The sequence below is a fragment of the Physella acuta genome, unplaced genomic scaffold (assembly GCF_028476545.2).
Source record: "Physella acuta isolate Inbredline_101_S28 unplaced genomic scaffold, ASM2847654v3 ptg000118l, whole genome shotgun sequence".
Lineage (NCBI taxonomy): Eukaryota > Metazoa > Mollusca > Gastropoda > Physidae > Physella > Physella acuta.
The window spans coordinates 12505-34976 of record NW_026731638.1 but is presented as its reverse complement, the minus strand read 5'-3'; the positions used below and the strand labels follow the sequence as shown (position 1 = coordinate 34976).

At 30.5% G+C, this 22472-nt stretch overlaps 1 protein-coding gene across 1 annotated transcript; it reads left to right on the top strand.

The window, feature by feature from the left end:
• Positions 1-46: 46 nt before the first annotated feature.
• Positions 47-20680, top strand: LOC131934808 (protein mono-ADP-ribosyltransferase PARP14). The gene is made up of 26 exons (XM_059290935.1): positions 47-124; positions 1735-1930; positions 2408-3592; positions 3838-4086; positions 4639-4875; positions 5904-6885; positions 7631-7959; positions 8099-8323; positions 10226-10429; positions 11256-11413; positions 12243-12355; positions 12502-12613; positions 12705-12807; positions 13087-13199; positions 13440-13488; positions 13874-13936; positions 15414-15536; positions 15672-15737; positions 15837-16016; positions 16780-16941; positions 17092-17279; positions 17626-17861; positions 17976-18151; positions 18821-18954; positions 19099-19276; positions 19520-20680. Exons 2-26 carry the CDS (start codon positions 1759-1761, stop codon positions 19786-19788), a joined length of 6006 nt encoding a protein of 2001 aa, XP_059146918.1. The 5' UTR covers positions 47-124; positions 1735-1758; the 3' UTR covers positions 19789-20680.
• Positions 20681-22472: the final 1792 nt, after the last annotated feature.

Genomic DNA, 22472 nt, shown 5'->3' with positions numbered 1-22472 from the left:
TTAGCTATTTATACTTACCGGGATTTTGTTGAACTATTTTGGTAGCTGAGAACAACCGCAAATTGATCAGGACTGCATAGGCTAGTTTAGTAGGGGGACTGTAAGACACTGTCTGTAACTTAAGGTAAGTTATTCTAGAATCCAGATTCTAGGCTAGATGTGGATGCTAGATCTAGATCTAGAGTCTAGATATAAATCTAATGCAGTGACGACCACAGATCTTCATTTGGAACTTATCATGAATTAAAAATATTAGGCCTAAATTTTTGTTTCATTTCCGAAAAGTCTAAAAATAAAATAATCTCACTTGACACTTTGACTTATCATTTCCACAATCCTGGATCTACACTCTGCAATACACAACAGTCACTATTCTAAGAATCTGCACTGCAGGCTAGCCTACTCTAAAACTCTTTTTTAAAATACTTACTTAGATTCTAGATCTAGTCCTAAGTCTAGTACTAGTACTGTAGTAGTTAGTAGTCTAGTATTAATTAACTTTAGAATAAAGATGCACATTAAATAATAATTAAATATGCACATTAAAATATTATACTAAATTATACTTCATTATGATTATTATTATACTACTACTATATATACGTAACTATCTATACTATACTTACTAACTAGAATCTATACGATTCTAGATCTCTAGAGTCTAGAATCTAGATCTAGAATCTAGACTAGTAGGCCTAGATTCTTTCTAGATCTAGATTCTAGGTCTAGAATTATCAATTAGGGCCTACACCATTTAATTAGAATCCAGTAGTAGTGGACCAGTAGATCTAGAATCTAGATCTAGATCTAGATTCTAGATCTAGATTCTAGATCTAGTATTTTCATTTTGTTAGACTTAAGTATTATTAGTACTTTAGTGTAACTTTAGTTAGACTAGAATTGACTAGATCTAGACAAGATCTAGATGTAGATCTAAGGCCTATAATAGGCCTAGATATAGAACTATAATTATTAATTATAATATTTACAATATTTATTTAGGCCTAGACGTCTAGATTTACTAGATCTAATAAATACCCTAAGCAGAGGCGTAGAGAGGGGGCGGGGGGTGCGGACCCCACCAGGTGACACCATTTAGGGGGGTGACACTAAGGCAAAAAATAGTAAAATATATAGACATTATAGAGAAAAATTAGAGGGGGGGGTTGCAAATAGAAAGTTCAAGGGGGGGGTGCAAATTGAAAATTGAAAGTTTGTCCTCGGGAATAGTCGCTACGCCTCTGGGGGGACACACCATTAAGTGCTGCACCGGGTGACACCCGACCTCGTTACGCCACTGACCCTTATAAGTATTACTTTTAGTTTTACTTTTAGTTGTGTGTTGTCAACTATTACTAGTAGATCTCTAGATCTATATCTATGTATTACTAGAATCTATGTATTACTTATTTTTAAATGTAATTATGTGACTATTGTATTGTGTTGCATGCCATGCCATGGGATTTTAAACTTTTTTATTTTACAAATTGATAAGAGCATTCTCAAGAAATTTTATTTTAAAATAATTATTTTTATCTCACAGCTCACCCCTACATGCATCCAAAAGTAATGTCATAATCATGCAATGCAAAAAGTGATGTAGTGCATTTGAATGTTTGTTTTATAACCTCTACTACAACACCCTCATTAATTGCTGGCTAATATGCCACACCACAGACCACATTATGCTTAAATCCTGCATTCTATTTACTGATGATTCAAATTTTATTTCAGAATTAATTATATGACAAATGTAAGATGGCTGATGATACAAAAGTTCTTAAAGTCACTAGGCTACCACCAGATATAACAACAGATAAACTCAAGATTTTATTTAAGAACAAGCGCGGCCAGGGAGGTGGGCCTGTTGATGATGTTCAGTTGGATAGTTCAAACTCTTCTGCTAAAATTATATTTCAAGACAGTGAAGGTATATATTGTAATATTTTTTTTATGCACAAAAAAAATACACAACATCAAATTATTTTTTTTTGTTTTACATAGATCACAAATAAAATGCTTTATTATGTGTTCATTCCCTGAATTGATAGAATAAAGACTTGTTTTGGTAATTTGTAAGTTCTAAAAAACTGTTATTGTCACTTAACATTAATTACAGGCATAATCATTATGTAAGAGATTTTTTTTTAAATTTAAAAATGTTATAGTTATTTACCAAAATACAATAGTTATTAATATTTTAAATATTATAAAGAAATGATCTTTTTATTTAGTGATATAGTATTGTTTATTTCAAAACTAAAGTTTTTGTAAGTTAGCCAATCTATATTTGAACACAATTGTCAATATTGTAAGAAACCACAAGAGTAAAAAAAATGTTAGTCAAAGGAAATATAGATGTTAAAAGATTTTTAATACATTTAAAATATTTTTTTCTGATCAACAGCTGTAAAAATAATTCTACAACGAGGAAGCACAGTCAAGATTGACGAAGTTGTTGTTCAGGTTGAACCTTATTATGAAAATAGAAAAACAGCTGCAGCCGGGACTCAAGATTTGCAAACAGCAAAAAATGACCAAAAATCAACTGTAGAAGAGAATGATGAATCAGAGACCAGCAGTGACTCATCTGACACAGATTCTGGTGGTGATAGTGGTCAAGGTCAAGGTAAAACTAATGAGCATCAGGCACAGAAGAAGCAGACGTCAACCTTGTCCAAACCAAGAATCAAGGAAGAACAAGGAAATAAAACCAGCGCCAGTGTAGGGAACCTATCAAAGAAATCAGATAAACCAAAGAATAGTTCTGACAAAATCAATTTGGCAACAAGCAGTGAATCATCTTTGTCTGATGAGGATGGAGGTGAAACTACCAAGGCAAAACATCCGCCTTTATCAAAACTAGCTACAACTGTAAGCCCTAGTAACCCCAAACTAGAGAAAAGCAAAGCAAAAGTTTCTGGACATAAACCAACTTTAGATAAAAACTTTGATGAAAGAAATGTTGAAAGTGATTTCAGTTCGTCAGATGGAGAGAGTGTTCAGAGTACTGATGAAACAAAAACAAACAAACAGCACCGTTCAAAAACAGCAAAAACCACAGATCCAGAACTCTCTAAATCACCAAAAAACAAAGATAAAGGCTCTGGCCAGATACATACAGGCAATACACCACAAAACAAGGTTAAAAAAAGCTGTGATTCATCTTCTGCACGAGATACTTCAACATCTGATATTGACCAGGATAAAGATAAAAAAAGAAATCGCACCAAACAGCAGCCACCATCTTCTGCAGTTAAACAGAAAAAAACAGATACAGAAAGTCCAGTCTCTGCAGAAGGTTCTAAGAACAAGTCAAAGAGAGACAAGAAACTAACCAAAGATATATCTGATACTAGTAACCCAGGAAGTGAAGCTGATCTAGAGAAACAGCTGTTTTCTGAGACTGGAGATCTGACTAAAATGGTCAGAAGAACTGTGAAAATTTCAATCATAGATGTAACTAAATCTAAAGATTTTTATGAACTTTTGTTAGAAGATGAAGAAACTGGTGCTGGGCCTTACTATAACAGACTTATGATGCTGGATGGGTTGAGAAAAGTTTTATTTGTTACATTCAAGAACAGTAAAGGTAAATTAACAAATTTTAAAAGTGTGCACAAATCATGCATAACCAAAACAAATGGTTATTGCCATCAAGCCATTATAGTAAATGATAAGCCATTAATAACATTATGTAGGCTAGTTAATCACTTTAGAAAAAAGGAACTTTTTCAAAAGTCTTGCTGTTTTTTTAAACATGTAAACCAATTTTAAAATTATGCAACTATTTTCTTCTAAAAAATTTGATTATAAAATCTTATTTCAAAATTTCAGATGCTAAAGAATTCACAAAAATTCAACATGATGGAAGTAGCAATTTTAGTGGCATTACAATTGCCACACTAGAGGATTTAGACATCTACAGCAACCTTATTTCAGTCCATAGCAGACAGCCTATTACAGACATGGGTGAACTAAAGCATCGCATCAGGAAACAAACTGGCCTTAAAGTGGTTAACACATTCCAGTATAGTGAAGAAAGATCAATTATTATAAAATTTTCTGCAGACAGCTGTCCCCGAGGTGATTTTCTGAGTTTATTTTTTTATCACTTAACATTTAGTTTATATTATCTTTTTCTTCAGCAATAAATTTTTTACTTTCATTATTTAGGCCAAATTTACTTAAAGATAATATGTGAAATAAAGTAAACCGTGCTAATACTTCATCAGCTGTAGCTCATAAAGTTTTGCTACTGCTTCATACAATCAATCTACTCTGAAATAAAATTGTCCAGAAATTTGTATCTCCAGTGATGCTATCAGCACAATTTTTTATATTTAGCTGCATAATAGAATTTTGTAGGTCTTCAACATCTGGCATATATAGATGAATGAGTAAATTCTTTTTTTTTTCTTAAGTCCTTTGCTACATGATTTTGCATACAAATTTTTAATAAACTATAATGGATTTATTAAATTAATGAGCTTGACTTAGATGTGTTATTTAATAATTACCAAAAGTAGACATTCACTTTAGTGTCATTACTTAATGTATTATTTATACGCTCACTTTTTTATTATTATGAAAACTGCTATTATTAATTATATATTGCTTTGTTGTTATTTTTAACAGAAAACATCCCAGCAATGACATGGAAATGTGCTGGTGACTTTATGGATCAGTACCTCATCTGTGCTCCAGTACAGAAGAGCAGGATGATCTTAGTTGAAGGAATTGATGAGAAGATTTCAGATGATTCACTTAAAAGGTACTTTAACAACAGTCGTAGTGGAGGACGCTCTGGAATTATTGAAAACTTGGAAAGAAAAAATCCAAACTCTTCAATCATAACTTTAAAATCTTTTGAAGGTAATATTTTACAATATTTATTGATTGTAATTTTATATTAAACATTTTAGAAATATAGGTTGTTTTTTAAAGAACTGATGGAATGTAAAGTATGTGTGTCTATATCAATCTACTTATTAAATCAGTACAAGGAAATGTTATTCAAATTTTATTTTGGAAACTTATAAAGAGCATGAGCGGTTTAGTTTGCATCCCAAGCAAATAATAATCTGTGATGTCATAGGTGAAAATATTGAGGATCTAATATACAGATGCCAATGTATAGGGGATGGCATGGCCTAAGCAGTAGATCGCTGGGCTGCTAACCCAAAAATCTCAATTTTGAATCCTGATTCAAGTTCAGTAGAATGTCCTCGAGTCCAGTTAGCTCTGATGGGTACCTAATTCATGTTAGGGAAAGTAAAAGCTCCTGGGCAAAATGCTGACCACACCTTCCCTTCATAAGCCGAGGTCAAGAAACATGAACTCTACTTCATTTGCCCAGTGGATCACTAGGTCTAAAGAGGACAGTGATAAGAAATAAATTAAAATTTATGATATAGATTTTTAAAATCAGCTGTTTTACAAAATGTGTGCCCAGTCCAAATAATTATAGACTTGAAATTTATTATAATAATCCCATAGACATTACAGTATAGGCACTAAAAGCTATGCAATTCTGTAATTTATAAGAAAATCACAATAAAAGTTGAATGCATCAAATCTAGTTAAAATGATGTCACACTTTTTCCCCATACCCTCCTGCCCCCTTCCACCCTATGAACTGTGATACAATTTCATAAAAAAGTTATTTACTTTATTTCCTTATTCAAAACATTATTAGGGTCCTTGGGGAACATTATGGGCCCTGGAGGATATTTAAATTTAAACATTTTACTCAACAACTTCCCAAAGTTTCATGGCAATTAATGATGTAATAAAGCATACAAGACAGACAAACAAACAAGCATACATTCAATTTTATATAGTTATATATAGATAATAAGTGCACACATAATTTTCACAACCGTTTCACCTATCATTTTTAGCTGCCTGCAAGATTGTTGACAAACAAGGACATTCCTTGGAGAATAAAACTCTTACAGTACAACATTACTTTCCTAGTCTGACTGAAGAGGTTTACAATAAATGTTTTGATCCTACTTTTGAGCCAACAGCGGATACACTGACAGAATTCTCAAACACAAGTGAAATCCAAAGAAAGAGAAACAGTGACATGGAAGATAAATTGGACTCTAAGGACGCGGACATATATTTACTGGAACAAATTTCTTACTTTGATGAAATAAATAAAAAACACAGTCCCATTGTGGTGTTTCCAGATAAAGAAACAAAACAAATAATTATAAGTGGTGACAAAAGTCTTCGACAGAAAGTAAAAGTAGAAATCTTGCAAAAATGTGTGGATATAAAAAAGCAAAATCTGAATGACACCAACATTAGCATGTCAAAAGTGGAGTTCTTAAAACGCAGCAAAGTTCAAAACTACATCAATGAAAAATGTAAGGACAAAGGGCACATCTGTTTCATTGATGGTAGAGAAAATGTTTTCCTGTACTATTTTCAATCTGTAAACAAACAATATGCGTGCATTGATTTTATCAATGGGGAGATCCTTGAAAATGAAATAAACATAGATGAAGACACTCTGATATTTATCCAAACCAAACAAGCTGAGGAATTCTTTGATACACTAAATGATGAAACATCACTGGTCATTATTCCAAAACAGAAGAAGTGCATTACTGTTGTTTCTGTCCAAGAACAATTCAACAACAAACTTGAAGCTGTCAAAAGATTTATCAGGGAAAATAAAGTTCACAAAGCTGAAATACTTTGCTCTAAAGAAAAACAGGAATTCATAAAGAGGTTTTTGTCAGACAAGATGAATGATGTAAAGAACAAAATTGGTGAATTAGGTGTTTCACTGGTAGAAGAACCAACAAAGTTTGTCTTGAAAGGTGCTGAAGATGATGTCAGTAAAGGAGAAAAATTGCTTTCACAAATAAGGTCATTGTTTGTCTTTGTAAATATCAAAATATGCTTTATGATTTGTTCAAATTTTAACAATTTTTTAAATCTAATATCTTTTGTTTTGATATACTGCAGTTTATCTATAAACTATAAAGTTTAATAAATTTTAGAGAAAAACTATGTCCACATAAAATGCATTGTTTGCACTAATTGTATAAAGGTTTATGGACCCACTTATACAACATAAAAGTTCCCCTTTCAGACCAAAGGATCTATAGGGTAGATGAAGTAGAGTTCACATGTTTCTTGACTTAGGCATATGAATTGATGGTGTGGTCAACACTATGCCCAGCCGTCTTTACTTTCAACAATGTGAGTAGGCCTATCCATCAGAGCTATACAGTCACAAGTCCTGACCGAGATCTGAACTTCAGACTTTCTGGCTAGTGTTTGGGGGGACGTTTATTACATAATGTAGGTCTATGGTCCCTTTTTACTACATTACCAGGCCTATGGTCCCACTTGTACTACATTTTATAGGTCTGTCATCCCACTTGTACTATATGGTATAGATTTGTGGTCCCACTTGTTCTACATTAATAGGACTGTGGTCCCACTTGTTCTACATTAGAAGGTCTGTGGTCCCACTTGTTCTACATTACCATTTTGAACTAAAAATGGTTCACGATCTTACAAAATCAATAGAAATTAGTTAATTTCCAAGTGTTGTACAATTCATTATTTAACTATTGTTTTTTTTTTTTTGTTTAATATTCCACAGTTTAAGTATCAAGCAAGAGAACACGCGTCTAAAATATTTTGGCATCAGGGAATTTTTGTGTACTGAAGAAGGAAAACAATTTCTGAAAGAAATAGAAAAAGGGAACAAGTGTTTGATTAAGAAAAAGTCTACTCATGATAATTCTTCAGACAGATCTCAACAACACAGTATAAGCTTGGCCATAAAAATAGCCTATTTACCTGTTAATGACTGCAAAATAGAGTTTATGCAAGGGGATATTTTCTCAATCCAGGCTGATGCACTTATCAGTCGAGTTGATTCCACTGGCAAATGTTTAGGTGCACTAGGGAAGACTGTTATCAGTAAAGGTAATTAGTAGTTTTGAAATATGTCTCTTTTATTAGTTTTATGATCAGAATTAGGTGAAATAGAAAAAATATTTTTTAATTTAGCACTAAAAAATTTGTTATTATAATTTAAATTGTTTTTTTTTTTTGTAATTTTTAGGAGGAATGCAGATCAAAAGTGACCTAGAAAATAAAATGAGTAGCTCATCTGATGTAGTTAAAACATCTGCTGGTAACCTAAAAAATGTGCAAACAGTTTTCCATATAGTCTGGCCGAAACCGGGCTTTGATTTTGATGAAGTAGCAGCTTTACTGAAAGAATGCTTGAAACAAATTGCAGAACAAGGAATTAAATCTGTTGTTATGCCAGTTTTGGGCATTGGCAGTAAGTTTGGCTGTTTCTTTTGTACTTTTTAAAAATAATTTTTATTTAATAGCTCAGTTTTTAATTCTGCATTATTTTATTCTGTAGAAATAAAAATTTTCATCACATAGTCATAAAGTAAATATGTTTATAAAAACAGGTCCAAATACACTTTTTTTTAAGCTTTACATTTATTACTTAGGTTTTAGAATTTGTAGATAGACTCATTTTTACTTTCTCGTATATACGAAGTATAGAGAAAGTATTGTAATCGTGCAAAAAAAAAAAATCGAGATTTTTACAAATCTCGACGTTTTACATCTCACTGATACGGAAAAACATAATTTTGCAATCTTGTCCGTATGTCTGTGTGTCTGTCTGTCTGTCTGTCTGTCTGTGTGTGTGTAAACACGATAACTTGAGTACCGTTACAGCTAGGTTGATGAAATTTCATATATAAGTATTTTATCAAAATCGTAGATCCGTTTCAACTTTTGAGCGATTTCCGATAACCGGAAGTGGTACTTTTCCTACTTTGAAATTTTCAAAAGCCTATAACTTGAGTACTATTTCAGATAGATAAACGAAATTTCACATGTAAGTAAAAGATCTAATTCTCTACCTTCTGTCAAATTTTGAGTAATTTCCGTTGAACGGAAGTAGTAATTTACGCTACTTCCGATTTCTCAAAAAACTAATGTAAATTTTTAAAGTACTAATAATATTTCGCACTATTATGCACTTTTTTATTTAGCGTTCACTTGGTGTGCAATTCTTTTGTCTACGAAATTTTATTCTATTTTTAAAACTTTAAGTATTTAAAATTAAAATGGATTAAAAATCATGTCTTTAGCCCGAGTTCCCATCCCCTGCAATTTTATATAAAAATATTTGAGAAAGTTTAGGGGAGATCACTCCCGGTTTATTTTTCTATTATAAAATACCTTCATACTTTTTAAAACGATATTTTTTGTTGTGCTACTCATTTCTGAAAATGCCATTTATATTTGGATTGATCTGCTCTTTAAAATTACTTGTTGAATCTCAGTTTTTATATGCTCAATCCTTCTCATTTAACATTTATATCCTACAATAGATTAAATGTAAATCAGGCATGGCTGATTTCTATGAAAAACTAACCTCTGTAAAACTGATTTAGAATACACTATTACAGACGGTAACTTTAATTAGTGGCTTTTGTATTTATTTAAAAAACCTGCACAGAAGGTATTTTCATGTCAGAATACACATATGATTATCGTTTTTGAAAAATCTGTAAGATTGTTTTCTATTTCTTACATTTTTACAAGCTTTTGTTTAACTTGCTTTCTCTGTCTGTCATGCTTGTGTTTGTCTTTTTTATCATGGGTTGAAAAGGGAGAGCAATATTTTGATCACTTCTAACAGACCAATGTCTTTCAAACTTGGCACATGGATCAAGATCTGATGACAATGCAATGTGACATCGAATTTGACTTTAACTGGTTGCTTAAATTAATTTTTAAGAATTAATTATAGTTTCCTATATAAAGCACTATTTACCCCTCTATTATACGCACATTGTGCTCATTTGTTGTGTAAATTTGTATTAAAGTTTTGATAACTAGCTTTTAAATCATATAATTATGTACAACAAAGTAGAAAATAAATTATATTCTTTTAATATATAAAAATGCATCGTAATTTAAATAATAATCAAGAAAAGTGTGTGTCACTACATTATGTATTGAATACTAAGAAGCTACCCACACTGTTCTTTATAGTTATTTAAACAGTGGTGCATTACTATATGTTATAAGAAAATAATTTATTTTCTACTTTGTAGTGCATAATTATTTTAAAGCTGGTTATTAAAACATTAAAAAAAAAAATTTCAGAAAATGTATCATGTATTAAAACTTTTTTTTTCTTTTCTTTTTTCAGAAAATGTATCCTTTCCAAAACTGAAAATCTGTAATTCCATTTTGCGAACCATTAAAGAACATGTGCAGCATAGTCCACACCTTCAGCAAATAATAATCTGTGACGCCAGTGGTGAAATTATTGAGGATCTGATAGACAGATGCAGCCCAGAATTGGGTGAAGATCCCATAAATGTTAATGACATTAATGAAGATGCCAGTAAATGTAAGCTATGCTGTTTAATAATAACTTTATATTAATTTTTTTTTGCTTGCTTAATTTTACCATGTTACCTTTATAAAATTATTTGATTGTTCCAATTATACATTTATTGCATCTATTAAACGTAGGGCTGACCATTATTCTGTTAAATAAACCGGGAGTGATCTCCCCTAAACTTTCTTGAATATTCTTGAATAACTTGGAGTATAGACATGATTTTTAATTACTTAAACTTTTAAAAATAGAATAGAATCTCATAGAAATAGCGTAAATTAGTACTTCCGGTCAACAGAAATTACTCAAAATTTGACCGAAGGTAGAGATATAGATCTTTTACTTACATGTGAAATTTCATTTATCGAACTGAAATAGTACTCAAGTTTTAGGCTTTTGAAAAATTCAAAGGAGAAAAAGTACCACTTCCGGTTATCGGAAATCACTCAAAAGTTGATACGGATCTACGATTTTGATAAAATACTTATATATGAAATTTCATCAACCTAGCTGTAACGGTACTCAAGTTATCATGTTTACACACAGACAGACACACACACACACACAGACAAGATTGCAAAATTATGTTTTTCCATATCAGTGAGGTGTAAAACGTCGAGATTTGTAAAAATCTTGATTTTTTTTTTTTGCACGATTACAAGACTTTCTCTATACTTCATATATACAAGAAAGTAGAAACTGTTAATTTACTTTATTTATTTAAAATTGATTAATTTATTTAAAATTATATTTAATTATAATTAATTTAAAATGATGCTGTTATTCTTCTTCCTCAATTCCTTGCCTCATTTGTATAACTGAAATTTACTTTCAGCCAAAGACATTAGCTCACAGCATTCCAAAGACAAAAACTCTAAGTCCCATCACCCAGACAGAAATCAACACACAGACCAACAGAGTCATGAGAAACAAAGCTCAAGGTTTGGGAATATAGAGATCCAGATTCATAAAGGTGTCATCACAAAATCTAGGGTACGATGTAGTTATCAATATAGGTTTTCTCATGGTTCTGTTTAAATAGAAGTTGTGGAAATTGTTATAAACATAGAAGCAATTAAATATTAATAAGCATTTCTAATTCAGTGGTTCTAAACCTGGATATTTTAATCCTTTTATGTCGAGCAAAAAAAGAAAGTGGTCAGACGAATTAGTACAGTATGGATTCACATGTGTAACAAAACTTGAAGGGACTCAGCATCCTTACTGCATGATTTACAATGCCGATTTGAGAAATTTTAGCCTAGAACTGGCAAAACTAAGAAAACATTTCCTTAAGCTACTTGACATAGAAAATACAAGAACACAATGTTCACTGAATTTAAGGTGAAGTAGAACATTTCTGAACTGGTGTCTGAAAGGCAGCAGCAGAAGTCACACTTATTATGTTCATTTAGTGCACCAGTAAGATATATACCTATGTTTTGAATTTAAAAAACAATCATATTTGTTTTTAAGAAGGGTTCTGTGAATGTGCATATGAAGCTGGTGGGGTTTAATACCACCATAAAGGTTAAGAACCATATCTAGTTGATACCAAAGAAATCAGAAACTTGTCTTATGTATTGTCAAAATAATGCTTTATAATTATAAAATTAAATATATATATATATATATGTTACGGTATATATATATATATATATATATATATATGTATATATATATATATATATATATATATATATATATATATATATATATATATATATATATATATATATATATATATATATATATATACAATATAATATTTTTACATTAACATTAAAACATCTCATTGTAATTTATTTGTTAACCTTCTTAGACTGATGCTATTGTAACAACCATTGGAGGTAATCTGGACTTAAATAATGGAATGATATCAAAAGATGTCCTTCGCTATGGTGGGAGCGACATCCAACAAGAACTCCGTAACAAGTAAATCATTTCCTGTTCATTCTTTTTTTTTCTATTTCTCAACTTCTATTACTCATAAATAATGAGGATACAGTAATAAAGTAGCCAAATATTTAACAATTTATTTTATTCTTAGCTCAAATTTGCAATGTTTTGATTGGTTACAGCTATCCCTCAGGAATAAAGCCTGGAGAATTTGCTGAATCTAGTGGAGGGAATCTTAAGTGCAAACACATTATGTACGCATACCTTCAAAGCTACAAAGGCAACAATAAACAGGTTAGTGCTCAATGCTTTCGATGATGACCTTCATATAAATTATTAATATAGCCTGCTAAATGTACCGAATTTTTCTTATAATTTCCTGTAGTTGACTGAGGTAGTGAAAACAATTCTGGAGACAGCTGAGAAAAAAAATATGACTTCTATAGCATTCCCTACCCTTGGGACAGGGGGGTTAAAATACCCTGCAAGTTAGTATCATTCTGTTTATTTCTAGTTTCTTTATCAAAACAGACTATAAATATATTTCGATAACTATAGATATTTTATTTATTTGTTTTTCACAATTTAAAAAGGCAAATAGTAAAAAAAAATACTATTTCACTGTCATTAATAATAATTGTGTATCTTTTCTCTCAGCTCAAAAAAAATGTATAAAATTCATATTAAGTTGATGTTAGGAAAATTCTGCAATTAAATTTCTACAAAAAAAGGATTTGATTTACTTTTCCTCAAAATTATCTTTACAGGAGAAAGTGCAAAAGGAATAGCAAAAGCGATTGGGCTATTTGCTAAAGATAAAATAAAATCCTTGAGAAAAATTGACATCATTATTTATTTCAAAGACTCAGAATCTGAACAGGTAAGAAGTTTTCTTTCAATACAGAATTAAATAAAGTCTAGTATGTTATACAAATTTGAAATTTCAAATATATTTACTTTTTTGGTTGATAACTTTTGTAGAATTGTTTTTATTAGTATAAAACTTTTTTATAAAACTAAATTCCCCAGTCATCTTTGAAAGTTTAGTGGATATTCTTCAATCCTTTTACATTTGTTAGAACTAAATAAAAGTCTAAAAACTTTTTTAATATTGCAATAGGTTTTCAAGGATGTATTTTCCTCTTCCAAAAATGATGAAGCTGAATCAGGTAAATAGTAACCTTTTGTTGTTATTAGACCTACATTTTTACTGTAGATAAATATGTAACGGAAACCACTTTGTTTCTTTTTGTTGCTCTATAATTTTTATTTTCAATTAAATTTTGGTTGATATGAATAAGATTCATAGAATATTTAACAGATACACATTTTTTTCTTCCTTTCATTTGTATTCTTAGAGGATTATTTAGTTAATATTTTGTAGTGCTTTTTGTAATTTTTATTATTCCTCTATATATTTTTTTTATTTCAGTCTATAGTTACTATGAACCTTTTACATTAAATGAATTATTCAGTCTCATTGTAATTCTAAAAATAAAAGACATTTGATCTAAATATATTTCTTTTTGATTGATTTAAAAAAAAAAAAATTAGGTATATGGAGTAGTGTTAAAGGGTGTGCCAAAAGTGCATATGATTCATTAAAAAATGTTTTGGGTAAGCCAGTTTTACCATTTCTGTTGCTTTTATTTAGTTTACAATGTCTGGCCTTCTATATATCATTCATTTTTGTTTATGGCAAATCTTGTAACTTAATTTTAACCAGTTTTTTTTTCAAACCTTCCAAAATATTTGTCTATAAAGATTTCGCAAGTTTGTCTAATTTTTTAATCTAATCAGACACTAAGTTAGCCATTAAAATTAATTTAAGACCACTCAAAGCAATAAAAAGAGGGGAGATACATGAGTAAGCAATCACTCAATGAGCCAGGTGAATTGTGAACTGTTTTCACACCCGAAAGTTAAGTATGGATGTTAAGAAAGTGCAGATAATTGTCTTTAATAGAATGGAAGCCAAATTTTGTAATATTTGTAATTGTATTTGGTGTAAAAAAAAGTTTTAAAATGCACTGAAAATATAAAAAAATATAACAAAAAACTTGGTTTCTTTAGTAAATGCAATAAGAACTCATTAAATCTCTTTAAAAATTTAGCAACTAGTGCTTTCCCTCAAGCGAATGCATTTTTTTTTATTTTTGAAAATCTCAACATATTTAAAAGCTTATTATTATAAGCCTACCAAACTAGCAGATTTTTTATTGAAGATGGTTTTTTAGTTGAAAATTGAACATTAGTAAATTCTAAATATTCTTTTACAACTAACCTTAAAATATGTCTCAGTGAAGATATACTTGTGTAATATATAAATGACAAACTTGGGTTTTAAGTATGTGTTCACTAACATGTGTTAGCAAAATTATAGACAGTTAAAAAGTGTATATCTAAATTCTGTTATCAATATTATAGATATATACATGTTCATAAACATATTCACCTAATGACAATCCTTTTATTTCCCTAATGTGCTCATTTTTTTCAGCTGAATTCACTTTACAAATGGTCTAAATGTAAAGCATTTCACTTTTGCATTGAGACTTAAGTGCCATTAAGAATTGCTAGCAGTTGTTTCAGGAGTGCTTCTAGTTTAGAAAGTTTAATTTTTAAATCATTTTGTTAGGAGGGTATTTTCATTGTTTTTTAAGCACATAAGACCAAGTTGGTTGTTATTATATATTTTAACATATCATACTTAATTCATTTTGTGAATAAATTATTGAGCCTATAGTTGATTATAACTTTTGACAAAAAAGGGTTGAACATGGCATTTTTTAGTTTTTGTTTGTCTTAGCCTATTTAGATTAACTTTAATACAGGACTTTATAGATTAATGTAAAAAAAAAACAAGCAAGACAGAAATGTTATGTGTTCATATGCTAATTTGATATAGGCCTATAAAATAACGAAATTCCTCCATGAAAAAAAAATGTTTACTTAAATTAAATGCATTTTTTTGTTGAAATATTGAAATGACACTGACTTAATCACTTAAATAACTTACATGATAATATAATATTACTGTTACTTGTTATCTAATAATCAATATCCTTGTTTTAAACTATTTTTTTAATGTTAGGATCAGGCTACAATCAAACTTTTGGTTCAGTGACATTAAAAATTAAAAGTGGTGACATCACAGAAGAAAAATGTGATGCTATTGTTAATGGTATCAATAATGCTATGGATCTACAAGCTTCAGGTAACAGAACCTTAAACTCATTTGTAAAAACAAAGTCAATGCTATCTAAACTATTTTAACAAGAATTTTTTTAACTTTGCGTGTGAAACATTTTTTTTTAATTTTTACATAATTTTTTTTTTGAAACTCTGACAGGAGCTGTGTGTAAATCAATTCTTCAAAAGTGTGGGGATGAATTCCAAAAGGAATGTGAAAGCAAAGGTAGGTCTATAAAGTCCACTTGCTTTGGTTCTAGTGTTAAATATCACAAATCCAACAATGAAATGTGTTTTTTTAAATTCTATTATTTTTCCCCTGTAGTCAGTGATATCCGAGAAAGTGGTTTAGCTGTGACATCATCAGGGAGTTTACCATGTGATAAAATTTTCCATCTGAGCATGAAAAAGTTTGGACAACACTGGGACAGTGGCCTGAAGCTGGTGTTGGAAGAAGCTGAGAGACAGGGAGTTAAATCTTTAGCTTTTCCTGCCCTTGGCTGCTGTAAGTTGCTTTGTTTTAATCCTTTGATCACCAATTTCTTGCACATCTTTGTAAAAATCTACCTCATAATATAAGCTGCTAAAACAACTTATTATGTAAACACAACCAGAGAAAATTTCAGGTGGTTAACTTTAAAAATAGATTTCACAAAGCAGATTGAGTGATGGAGAAGAGAAGTTGGGTACTGCACATAAACTGAGTTGATGAAAGTGAGGGGTTTGCCATAAGAAGACCCGCATTTTGTGGCATAGTTATGGTATTTTGTACCAAGGGCAGCACTGCTGTTGATCTTTCCAATATTTTTGTGGTCGCTTCATTTAAAAATCCTTGTGAAATCACTTGTTACAGTGAGAATTTGGCATTTTCGTGTATATTAGAATAAAAATAAAAAATTGGCTTTCAATTTTTTAAAATTAATTAATTAAACTCATTTTAGTTTAAAAAATCATTAAAAATGGTATATTCTGACTTAATAAATTGCAAGTCTTTACTGTTTTGTCTAAGATATAAAATGGTAGCAGCCAGACATTAGAGTATGCAGATTAGTCACTTCACACTCTGTTCTGGACAAGCAAAGTCCTGCAATTGTTAGAAGAATGCCCATTCAAGTTTTATACTAAGTACATGAGATGCTTCATTACAAGAGTAGACAACAATTATTGGCATTAGAGTGAATGTAAAGTCTTTACATTTGTCTCTAGGGAAAACTTTCTAAATAAAGTTTATCAAGAATTATCAATTTTTATAATATTGTTTTTTTAAGCGGGGAGAAGAGCAGATGTTCACCAAATAAAAAAACTACTTTTCCGTGCAATTGAGCAGTTTGGTACTCATGGCAAACGTACATTAACAGACTTGCGGTTGGTTATTTTTAATAAGGAACTGCTGGATACATTTTTACCTCAAAACCAGGCAACTCACAAAGGTAATTTGTACCATAGTTTATTGTACACTTTACTTTTTATTCTTGGTAGTGCGGAATGATTGTGGGAATTTTCTATAATTTTCAGATTTATTTTTATTTTTCAGATTTATACAAAATTAACAATATTTTTGTATTCCATTAACTATGTAGGAGCTTATGCACCAAGAAATCAAGCTAGTTCCTCAGCTGGAGTGTCAGAATATGCTGAATCAACAATATTTTATGAAAGTTCAAAAGATGTTAAGGAAATTATTAAAAAACTGAACAGTGAATGCAGTAGGAAATTTATCAGTGACACAGTTAAAAAGGAAGATCTAAAGAAATTGGACAGCTCACAGGTATTAAATTTTAAAATAACTCCCACAATCCATTGTTTTGAGTGGGGTAGCTAATAGACAGGAGTAACATGTTTCTTAATGCTAATCTAAAACAAAATAAACAGCTATTGGCTACTTTTGAAAACAAAAAGATTTTATTAATTTGAAAGGAGGAAAGGGGTCATGTCCTGTTGAAGCTTTAAATGAAATTCACACTTCTTTAACAAACATTCCTATATTAGCTTTAAATTTGTTAATTTGTTCTCTTGGGAAACTCCATGTCTTTTTTTTTAGTCTGTTGCTTAGTAATATTATTAATACCACTAATATTATTATACAATATTCACAACCACTTTTCAATTTGTAGGTGAAAGAATTAGAAGCTTTTGGGCTAAAGCATTATGTAAAAGTAAACATTGATACCAGCGAATGTTCAGTACTTTTACAAGGGTTACAAGAAAATGTGTCAATAGTAAAAGATAAGATCAACGATGCATTAATGGCTGCTGTCAAACATCACTATACAACCATTCATCAAGCTGTGGCTGTAGCCATTCAGTGGCAGTTCAAAGACAGTCATAAATGGAGAAATTTTGAGCCCATGTTTGTATACAGAATTATATTTCTTATATAACTAATAAATTACTTTAAAAAAATCAATTGCATGTATAATGTACATTTTACCTGATGTTTAAGAAATTAGTATTATATTTACAGTTTAAATGCTGAAATAGAAAGTGGATATAAAAAAAAGAAGCCCACACTTGATGTTAAAGACTCCAAAGGTCGGTCGTACAGAATTGATTTTCAAAATATGACTGAATGTCTTGTTGATGCTCATGGTAACCCTCAGAACAAGCAACTTAAAATCAGACGCCAAGATCAAACAAAAGGTATCATTTATATTTCAATTCATAACAGTCTACCCTATTGATATTATACATGTTTTATCATTCTAAATTATATACATACATTCTGAAGGAGGCCAAAGAAAACAATTGCTGAATATATAACAATATGCATAATACAAAGTTAAAAAAAAAATTATCACACTGCCCATAGACTAATATGCTTTAGAATTTGAAAATCATGCACACACAAAAATCAAAACTAAGACATGTGTTGTATATGCACTAGATTAATAAATATATTAATCTAAGGTATTAATTTTAAATAATAGTTTTGAAATTCTACAAATAAATATGTTAGCCAATCAATTTTGTATCAAATGTTTTATTTATTTTGCCTACATGTCATGTAAAAATTAAAGTATCTTTTCAAAACTGAAGGTTCATGGGGCAGGGGAAATATAATTCACTTGTTTCTTTGACCTTTGCATATTAAGGGATAAGATGGTCAGCACTATGCCCAGTCTCCTTTACTCTCGTAATGTCTTGTAATGTGAGTCAGGTACCCTCCAGAGATGGGTAGACAAAGGGCCTAAATGGAGCATAACAAGTTGACACATAGGGCTTACTTAAGAAGAAGAAATCATTTATATTATCCATAACAATAATTTTAAAATATGTTTGGTCAAATATTTTGAACTTTTTTTATGATAGAGGAACCTCTTCCAAAACGATGGTCTGAAATGGAAGACTCAGAAAATCTAAAACTGGTGCCTCTAAAACCTGGAAGTCCTGAATATAAAAAAGTAGAGGATGGTTTCAAAAAGACAAGTAAAAAAATTATTCAGGTTAGTTGTTTTATTTTTTTTTAAACATTATACAATTAGAGTTTATGAATGATTTAGTGGAAATGATATACATTAATCAAAACATCAACAAAACTTTATATGAACAAACACAAACCATATTGTGGCTAACTATAATTTTCGCAGATTGACCGTGTCCAAAATAAAACACTGTACCAACAATATGCTGCAAAAAGACGAGAAATTGCTGGCAGAAATCCAGAAGGACACGAAAATGAAAAAAGACTTTATCATGGAACCAATTACAATAATGTTGATCAAATAAACCTAACTGGTTTCAGTCGGAACTACAGTGGAGCTAATGGTAATTATGTATTACATGCATGTTGGGAACTTCTGCACTCCCCCTTTTTTGTTTATATTTTTATGAAATATTTCTAAAATTCTATTCATGATGACCAAATGTAGTAATAATATAGGCCTATATATATATATATATATATATATTTTTTTTTTTTTTAAATCAGCTGTTGTGATTAATAATTTACCAGTACTATACTAAACTCTAAACTATAAAAATGTAGCTAAATTTTTCACTCTATTTCAGCAACTGTCTACGGTGAAGGTGTATATTTTGCTACAGACCCAACCTACTCAGTGAATTATGCAGGCGCGGACAGTAATGGTATTAAGAAAATGTACCAGGCCAGGGTTCTTGTAGGAGAATCAGCTGTGACCAAGCGGGGGGATCGACATCCCCCAAACAAACCTGGAAAAATCTACACTTACGATTCAGGCACTGATGGTAATGGTGTGATGTACATCATTTTTCATGATGCTCAAGCTTATCCTGAGTACATGATCACATTTTCCTAGATGGTTCTAAATACTTTCAACTTTTAAATTTTTTAATTTGATAATTACATTAAAATGGCTATGGTGTTTGGTATGTTACTTTAAATAAAACAATTAAGTTTTTAATGATTAATACTTGTTATTGATTTTTGCTGAAATAACAATAATACTGCCTGTTAATTGTATGTATTTTTAAATGTACTTGTTATTTTTAATTTTAAAAAAAGAGTATGTGAGCTTGTTTTACTTTTAGTATCTTACAAATATTAAAACAATGTATATAATGCTTTTTAAAAAAAAAAGATGACAAAGGCAGTATTATTGTTGTTAGTTACTGTGCAACAACACCATTTGAAGTGTTAAACTATGTGCTCAAACATTTACAATGACCTGGCACTGAATGAAGCAGTAATGTTAAATTTTAGGGATGATAAATGTAAATTAAATTGTAATTACCACTACAATTAATTTCTTAGTATTCCCAATCATTTTGTAAAACCATAAACATTAATTTTACTTGCTTTAAATTGTGTGTTTCATTTATTTATGTTTGAAACAGAAAATTTGCAATATATTTTTGATCAGAAAGTATTATACTCCTTGTTGTTTAATGGTGGCTATACTGGTTTGTATTGAAACTTAAATGCAATAACATACTCTACAATAACATATGTATCTTGGGCTTATGTTTATCAGTGTTTTGTTGAAACTTAAATGCAATAACATACTCTACAATAACATATATTTCTTGGGCTTATGTTAATCAGTGTTTTGTTATTTATTTTCTGTAGATAGACATTAGGTTAAAAATTTCTTTCATTTTCCATCAGGAATAGAGATCTTCTATTTGAACTCTGATGTTTGATTTTATTGTTATTTATTATCCTTTCTGGAAATTTTATTTACAGTAAAAAGAAAAAAAACTTATTTGGATCATAAAAAATTTCTCTCCTGAAACTTAAATAATATTGATTACATTGAATTTGGTAGTTGTTATTAAAGAAACTGTGAATGTATGTTTTTTTTTGTCTTTTACTAAATGTATTGTGGAATTATTTGATGAATCACATGTTTCATTACTGTTTCAAAAGTGCTGTGAGAAAATAAACTGATTTAGACCAATACAACTTGTTTTATAAATTTTATATTTCACCTAGCTAGATTAAGTTTTAACAAATTTAATTAAGCTAATTATCTATATTACATCTAATTCCTAACCGTTTAAAGAAATAAATGGAAGCGTTATTAACTGTTATTGTCAAGTTCCTATTTCTTATTCAATGCATGTTTTATCAGGTCTCTTGTGTATTCTACAAAGTCTATAGTCCCATGTATTAAATAGAAAGTAGATTTAGTTGACGATGTAGTTTAGATTTTCCTCCACATATTTTGTCAGTAGGTTCATAATGAACAGTAACCGAGAAAAAGAAAAAAAGTTAATTTATTTTCAGGCTCAGCATGATTTGAAAACTTAATAGCGAGTAAGACGTACTGGTAATGTAGTCAATTTGTATGGAATAGTAGTAGGAATTCTAAGGCAAGACCCTGATAACCCAAACACTGATGCGTTTCATATTATGTTACAGGGAGTTGGTTGCGGTGGAAAGAAAACGTGTCGTTGCGCTGCTGTTACTTGCAAGACGTGTTCGAGTATGCAGAGATGAATTTTTATGTAGGCTTATTTGATAAGTAGTGTGCCTGGCCAATATTTGGTTACGCAGGTCTATTCGTCGTATAAGACTGGAACGAAGGCCTACGTGCTTTGATCATTACATTCCCTGCTAGTTGCAGTTGTCAGATCTATATTTTATTTTCAACTCTCATGTTGTTGACTAAAATGACGTCACACCTCAGCCTACAACCCCGCCCCCCTCAAATTTGCAGTTGAATTTTCCTAAAAACAACATCGATATTTTTCCAACTCTGTCAATAGGCCTATAGAGTATTTTAATCAATTTATATTACAATGTATTTAAACATTTTGCTAAAACGAGAAATAACGGCTAAAATTCGTTTTATAACATTGCTTTTTTATAATTGAACTGTGTGACGTCACAGGTCGTCACGCCATCTTGATTTCCCCCCCCCCTCCTCATCAGTGTTTCTTCCAGACTTTTTTCTCCGGGGGGGCACTTGAAATTTTCGGGGGGGCGGTAAACTTTCTTCGGGGGGGGGGGGGCGGACACTGTTAAAAGTATATATTTTCTATATAAATTATATAAATTTCATTCCGTTCGGGGGGGCGGTAAAAATTTTTCGGGGTGGCTTCGCCCCCCCGAAGAGATGCCTGGAAGAAACTCTGCTCCTCATCACAAATTACAGACCCACTCCCTCCTACGAGTGTGACGTCATTTATGGACGACCCCAAAGAAGAAAAGTAAAAGAAGCGTAGAACTATACTACAGTATAGGCCTACCCTGTGTATACTTTTTTCATAATTATTTTAAGACCTAAAAACCAAAATTGAAACAAGATGTGCTCGATTAGTTTCAGTTTCAATTTTGGTGTTTTACTACTACAATACAACTATGAGATAGGCCTAGTAAACACCTATTATTAAGCCTACTGTACAGCCGTAATTTTATAAACGTGACAATGAATCATACATTATTTTTTTCAGTATTTAAAAAAAATTATTATTCTGTTATTTGTAAAGATAGGAAATATCCGATTGGTTACCACTTAAAATATAACAAATTCCCAGA

Coding starts and splice junctions, on each gene's coding strand:
- LOC131934808 (XM_059290935.1), top strand. CDS start 1,759: ATGGCTGATGATACAAAAGTTCTTAAAGTCACTAGGCTACCACCAGAT. Junction 6,886..7,630: donor AAATTGCTTTCACAAATAAG/GTCATTGTTTGT, acceptor AATATTCCACAG/TTTAAGTATCAAGCAAGAGA. Junction 15,738..15,836: donor AAAGGAATGTGAAAGCAAAG/GTAGGTCTATAA, acceptor TTTCCCCTGTAG/TCAGTGATATCCGAGAAAGT.